The 7307-nt window shown below is 33.4% G+C and overlaps 1 protein-coding gene and 1 long non-coding RNA gene across 3 annotated transcripts; one reads left to right on the top strand and one right to left on the bottom strand.

Moving 5' to 3' along the window:
- Positions 1 to 897: 897 nt before the first annotated feature.
- On the top strand, positions 898 to 3511 carry LOC143080487 (uncharacterized). The gene is made up of 2 exons (XM_076256344.1): positions 898 to 1201; positions 1990 to 3511. The coding sequence occupies exons 1-2, from the start codon at positions 1009 to 1011 to the stop codon at positions 3375 to 3377; spliced, it is 1581 nt and encodes a 526-aa protein (XP_076112459.1). The 5' UTR covers positions 898 to 1008; the 3' UTR covers positions 3378 to 3511.
- Positions 3512 to 3652: 141 nt separating this feature from the next.
- On the bottom strand, positions 3653 to 7000 carry LOC143080488 (uncharacterized). Of its 2 annotated transcripts, none has more exons than XR_012979727.1 (3): positions 6883 to 7000; positions 5431 to 5662; positions 3653 to 5189 (listed from the first exon to the last, which is right to left on the bottom strand). It is a non-coding gene; the product is annotated as an uncharacterized LOC143080488 (long non-coding RNA). The 2 variants fall into 2 exon arrangements; XR_012979728.1 differs by lacking the exon at positions 6883 to 7000 and adding an exon at positions 6642 to 6863.
- Between the last annotated feature and the right edge of the window lie 307 nt (positions 7001 to 7307).

Below are 7307 nucleotides of genomic sequence, written 5' to 3'. Positions count from 1 at the left end.
ACTAAATTTTTGAAATACTGCCAGAGATACAAGGGGACAATGTGTATTTTATTCTCTTTTGATTCTCTGTGCTAAGGTACAGTGAAGCACTAAATAAATGACATAATGAACCAAAGAAGGTATTAAAGCGGTCTAAGTAGACTCTCTACAATTCACTTTCTATTATTTCTATCTTGCTAATTTATATGTTTACTGATAAGTGCCAGCCTACTGATTGCCCTAGGAGAATGCAGATGTCAGTATAACTGTAATCTCCTAGTTATAGCAGTAAAATTATTAAAGGAGCAAACTTGAAAAAAAACAGAAAAAAAACATAATTAGGAAGGGACATGTAGCAATTCTACGGTCTAAGGTGTCTTAATATCTTTTAAAAAAAGAAGATGTGGTATGATTTCCAATGAGACAACCGTTCTCCACAAGAGACCAAATAACACAGAAATTAATGGAATTTAAGTTAATAGACTTAAATTCAGTTATCGCCGGGGCCACTCACGGATTGTGTTTCATGTTTTAGATTTACCCAACATGAGTGACGTTATATTCTGTGACGTCATTTAGTCCTTTTTAGAATTTCATCGCAGCAAGCAAGCTGTTTAAATTTTGTAAGCGGTAAACTTGAAAATTGAAAATTGAAATTGTAAAGTAGACTAGTGTTAGAATTTGTATGGTTATAACCTGCCTCGTGCTTCTAATGTTTATTAGAAGTAATCTTAGATAGAGTTCGTTTTATCGATCGTCATTTTTTGACCATATTTCACACTGATATTTCATCGCCACGTGGAGAGCACATGCAAAGACTCAATGAGAAATTGGTCCCATGAATGGATTATTCTGTTATCCGAACATACGGGCATTTTCAAAACGAGTAATCTCCCTTTCCTAGTTACGCGTATTTCCGATGTCAAGGAGGTGAAGCTTTGATGTATAGATAATAGGGCAGATGCTCATTTTTAATAAAGAATTTGTCGTGAATGCACCTGTGTCTTATATTGTTATTTTAATTGAAACATGCCCAAGTCATGTTGTGCAGTTGGCTGTAAAAATCACAACTTGATGCTGAAAAGATTATCATTCTTTAGATTTCCTAGAAATGCAGACAGACAAATTAAGTGGTTAGCTGCACTTAAAAGAGACAAACCAAACGGTACACCGTGGGTTCCAACAAAACACTCAGTAATATGTAGCGAGCATTTCATCACAGGTAATACATTTGTATTTCACTTCATATGTTTAAAATGATTATAAATTAATTAATTCCTCTGTTTTAAAACATACCGATGTATACGATCTTAACTGTTTTATTTCAACTCACAAACACACACCTTCAAAAAAAAAATTTTTCAGCACTTACCGTCTTGTTATTTTTTAATTCCTAAAGACAAGTTTTTAAAATCCTGTTTTTGAATATTTTTCATTTAATTTAACTTATTTTAAGTCTGTTTGCAATACCTTTATAATTGATGTAAAATAAAACATTTTGAAGTCAAATGGATATTAGAAATTATTTTAATGAATCCCAAGCCATGTGCGATTGTATATCTTGTTTGATTAGCCACGATCGTATTCCTGTTGAAATTAATTGCGATATTAAAATTATAAACATCAAAGATAACAGGTAGATGTGGTCATCTGGCAAAGATAAAATTTAGAATCAAGCTGTTTTTGTAAGGTGATAACAAGTTGATCAGTCTGATAACATATGAACTGTTTATCTTGAATGGAAACTAATTAACAGAAAGGTGATTCTGACCACATAAACATAAATAAGTATTGTGTTTGCATTAAGACAAGTGAAACCCGAATTTTAAATGTTACCTTGAATTTATTGGTCATTAAAATACGCTGTTTAAAATCAAAACAAATTCAAATAAATACACCTCTCGATTTGAACTATTTGTATAGTACATGTATTTAAAAATATATCTAGACTATCTAACCTCTAAGCATTTTTTTTTCCATAAACTGAATTGAGTAAATATAATATTTCAGGTAAACCAAATGAAGATCACGATCACCCTGACTATGTGCCTTCTGTGTTCTCCTTTGCTGTAACCAATACAAAGACAGTTCAACAGAAAAAAATAGAGCGTTATGAAAACGTAGCTAAAAGGAAAATCCACTTCAAATCACCAGATTTAGCAGTGAAAAGGGTGAAATTTGACCAAAATCTTCCAACCCCTGAAACATGTATTATGTATGAAGCAACACCATGTTCACCTTTAAGACAGAAGAAGGAAAATATAGCAACTTCACCGTTGTCACCCATGCCGTATCTTAATCATGCTTTCATGGAATCACCTGCTAGTGGCACGTCTGCCATACACAGACCCGTTACCTCATCTGAACGGGAAATGATTTATAGTGAAATGGACAACTTACGATCAGAACGTGACCGTCTGATACAGGAAAATGATAAACTCTCTTCTCATATAACAACGCTTAGACTTTCTTCCTCTATCATCGAAAAAAATGACGTCAAATCCAATTTTTATACTGGGTTGAAGTGGGATGTTTTCCTGTCCGTATTTACATTTTTACAGACATTTATGACAAGAACGCCTCTAGCAAGTAAATTAGCATTGCGTGATCAATTCTTTGTGACATTAGTTAAATTAAAGTTAGATATGCCGTTTGAGTATATTGCAGACCAATGTGGAATTCCTTCTTCTACTCTTCATGACATGTTCTGGAGGTGGATTGATCTAATGAGTACAAAGCTTGACTTTCTGATACACTGGCCTGATCGTGAAACAATGAAACGTACCTTACCAAGTGTTTTCAAGGTCAAATACCCTCGACTAACATGTATAATAGACTGCTTTGAAATATTTATAGATAGACCAAAAAAATTAAACGCCAGAGCAAAATGCTACTCCAACTATAAAAAGCACAGTACTGTTAAAGTTTTAATTGGCTGTAGCCCTTTAGGTTCAATAACATTTTTATCTGAAGTATGGGGCGGTAGAGTGTCAGACACCGAAATTGTGAGGTCATCTGGGTTTATAAGTTCAATTTATCATCACCCAGGTGATCAAATTCTTGCAGATAGAGGCTTTACTCTTCAAGACGATTTTGCCAGTGTATGCTCTGCAGAACTTATAATTCCGGCTTTTACAAAGGGAAAATCACAGTTATCTGCTGAGGAGGTTGAAACATCGCGTAAAATGAGCAGCATCAGAATTCATATTGAGAGAGTGATCGGTTTGATGAAAAACCGGTACAAAATTCTACAAGGGACTATACCAATCAATATGCTTAAATCAACCACCGATGAGGCATCCACCAAGAAGCAAGCTCGAATAGACAAACTCGTCCGCATTTGCGGATCATTAACCAACATGGGGGAAGGAATTGTCTACAATGAAGAAAGTGATTGACAATACCTCTAATTTAGAACATCCTTTTTAGAGTGGCTGAATGATAAATGTTTATTATTTTCAAATATTGACTGTATATACATAGTAAATAAAAAATATATGTAGTTCTAGGTTACATATATGCATGCACTTATGATCAATATCTGACTGTTGTTGAGTTCAGTATTTACAGCTAATTTCCTACAACATGTAGAGCAAGACTTAAGTTAACTTGCTTGCTTTGTTTTTATATTGTACAATCATTAGGATAACACCCAATTAAATTCAAATATTATATACTAGTATACAAGTTTAACTATGCCTTTGTGTCAGCAATTATACAAACAAAGCAAACAAGCCAACAAAGTTTTCCTTTACATGCATTAGGAAATTTGCTGTAATGGCCTCCAAAAACAAAATTATAACAATAAATAACTACAAAAGTTGAACACTGTTATATACGTCTCTGATGGTGACAGGTCCACATGCAAAAGTATTTATTAAGAGCTAGTAACGGGAATGTTTTTACAGTCTTTACATAACCATTGTCCTTTTGGTATTCTTTTCATTTTCAAACATTTAAGATGATACCACTGAGTTTTACATTGTGGGTTGTCACAACCAATCATATTCTCCTTTCCATCATCCTTTGATCGGCAGTAGCAATACAATTTATCATTTCTCAAAGGTACTTGTTTAATCTTGTTTTCCAATTGTCTCGTCAATAATTCTGTCATCACATGACGAATGTGAAAATCTTTCAGTTTTGTTATCATATCTTTAATGAAGACGTCATTGCGTAAAATATAAAATATCGCTGTTACCTTTGATGTATAAATTACCAAGTCACATAAATTTACATCATGCACGTACATATGAAGCTGGATTTGATAGTAATATTTGTGTGTAGTCTTCACCTCTCTGCCATTAGCCACAATGCAGGATGAAGGGTCTTTTACATACTCCTGTAATGTCGATTCCTTGTGACTGAACGGACATTTGACCTCTATAACTCTATTTCCGTGACAGGAACAGCTGGCTACAGAGTCAGCACTAGCACCAATAAAAGGGGTTTCTTTAGAAATTAAGAAGCCTGCAGAACTCATATTAAAATGTTGATGTTGTGTCTTCATGGTTGCACTGTACTGATCCAGCGCAACTTTTTCATTTTCTTTACCCCAATGAATTGCAGGTACATGATCAAGTGATTTTGAACTAGGGTTACACAAAGTTTTAAGTAGTGATGGCGCTGGATTGTTGAAATCTGTATGTAAAACACTGTACACTACTGAAGATGTTATTCGACCAATGCGTTGTTCATGCCATGTTAAAGATGAGCTCTGTTTTTGAGTAACATCGTAGATATACTTGATTGTCTCTGTATTCATGCTGTAACTATCATTAATTTCGGAGCATTTCCTGCTTAAATCTATTTTTGTGAAGTCTGCATACTCTGCCTTGTACAGAGATCTAAGACATTGTGGTACAATCGGATCTGAGGAAACAGTTTTTTGCCAGTGAAATTTGTCAGAGAAGTTGTCAAATGTACTTAGAACCACAGGTTTGCTGTTACAAGCATGCAAAGTTTGAAGAAGAGTCTGTTGTTCTTGTTGGGTTGATGACAAATGTCGAACTTTCACCTTCTTTGCTTTGTTAATACAGCTGGTTTTATAGAATTGAATGTCTTTTACGGGCGCAGGCTGTACCTTTTTAACGAAATCAGCATTCCACTTGCATGGTAGCTCAGTGCATAGTTTAGTGGTATATCCCAGTCTCACAGCGGCTTCTACTTTGAAGAGAAGGGCTGCAATATGGGAACATGATTCTGCAAGCCTAAAAAAAATAGGATTTTTGTTTTGCTATCTAGAGATATATGTGTACAGACTATTATGACAAGTTTCATACATAAAAAAATATTGTGACCTTTTTTCCATTACTATTTTCCTGTCTTTACATTATCATATACAAAATTTGCAACAGTCATAAGCAAAGCAAAAAAAAAAAGAGAACAACCTTTAAAGTAACCTGAATGCATAATAAATATAAATGATTTGAATACGATTTTAAAACCTACCCTGCCATGCAATTGCAATGAGCCACGGCTACTGAACCATCTCCAGAGAGGGCAACCCATGGGTGATGAGGTTCCTCGTTCAGTCTTTGTGACGGCTTAACATCTGCTTTCAGTATAGTGTATGCACTGGTGGCAGGCTTATAGCTGTAAACTGTCTGAACCCATCCTGACTGAAAATAGTTGTGGGCATCCAAACTCTTAAAGGATTTCATACTTGCTCGGGTAAAAATGCCTGAAAATCATACATTGACTAACATAAGAACAAGTCCTTGCGGCTGGGCATATTTACTGTCCTATATTCAATTTAAATTTAATAGGTTCCAATATTAACCTTTTTAAAAAGTTCACTCTAAATATGGTAAATATATATGTCAAGATACCGGTATAAGCAAAAACAATTTAAATTACTAGAAACAAACAAAAAAAACCCAGATTTTTGTAAAAAGGGGAAGGCTAAAAGAATTTATTCTGTTCCATAGTACCTTAAGCATACAAGGAGCTTTGTACATTTTTTGTACATTATTTAATTTTCAGTATAACTGACAAATATTTTAAAACAAATGTTTAAAACATTTAATACGTAACCTAGTATTATTCCTAATAATTTAAAGTAATATTCTGTAACATTCTTAAAAGTTATTCACTTTTTATTTTAATCTATATCTTCAGCTTCATGTCATTTTAAAAACTTAATTGACACATATCATAATTATAACTTCGTGTATTAATTAAAAAGTTTACATGGACACTAAACGAATATTAAATCTATCCTTTCACACCTGACCTGGGAGGAAATCACCCACTGTGCAAAGTTTATTGCCAAAGATGTGTCATCTCATCTTCATATATAACAACTTCTATCATGGTCCGCGTCCTTTACATTTTTTTTTTAAATCAAACTTAAAAGAACAGATTTATAACCAAATTAACTTTGCTACACAATTAATCTATATTACATATGTATCAATCTTTGTTTAGTTCTAAATAATATCGCCGTGAATATATTTTTTTTTATATTTTGTTAGTTATTTCAAGGATGTGTTTATTATGTTTCTGCTTACTTTTAATACACAGACATATATATGTCTCTTCTTTTCATACTAATATTTCACTGCATAAATCGGTACACCCTTATTCTTCAAAACCGAAAAAAAAAATAATTAAAGTTATCTATAGGTGTGCTCAACTTAATAATTTTTAATTCTAAATACCTGGCGAGTCAATTAAATATGAATACACATCTCCAAACTGGAGATCTGGCCAACATGATGGGTTATTTTTCCAAACACCTGCAGGGAACTTGTATGGACATTCATCACTGTTAATTAACACTAATTTGGTACTATAACGACCTTGTGCCACACTGTCTAGCTTATCAAAATAATTGTATGCCATCTAATTATTGTTTACACCTTAATTAATAAATGTAAAGTGTTATCTCAATTAACTTACCCTCGGGTATTACCACTGACCATTAGCGGTGATTGGGGTATCTAGGGAAAAGCGTCACCTACAGTGATGCCCGGATGCTGTAACTACCGGCTGCTACGTCACGCCGGATAACAGAATTCGTTTTCATTTTTATAATTATTTAATTTTCACAAGTGTGAGTAATTAGATGCAACATTGTTCTAAGATTTGCAGATTATAATAATGTTTACCATGCGTCATTGTATCATGATATATTTATATCGTGACGACGAGTTAAATTTGTTTTTATTTTAAATTTTTTTATATATTACTTTTTCCCCATATATTATACTATTGAAATTGAGTATTGACAGATCGTCTAGTGCCTATGGGTAAGCCTAACAAATTGTATTTGCGCTGTAACAGATCATGCAGGTTAGTAACGTGTCTTTAATGATTATGTGTTG

Source organism: Mytilus galloprovincialis, chromosome 6 (assembly GCF_965363235.1).
Source record: "Mytilus galloprovincialis chromosome 6, xbMytGall1.hap1.1, whole genome shotgun sequence".
Taxonomy (NCBI): domain Eukaryota; kingdom Metazoa; phylum Mollusca; class Bivalvia; order Mytilida; family Mytilidae; genus Mytilus; species Mytilus galloprovincialis.
This window is presented reverse-complemented; position numbering and strand designations above follow the sequence as displayed.

Bases quoted from the DNA above. Each gene is read 5' to 3' on its own strand.
- LOC143080487 (XM_076256344.1), top strand. From the start codon at position 1,009: ATGCCCAAGTCATGTTGTGCAGTTGGCTGTAAAAATCACAACTTGATG. The intron at 1,202-1,989 runs GTAATACATTTG...ATAATATTTCAG, and splicing joins TAGCGAGCATTTCATCACAG to GTAAACCAAATGAAGATCAC.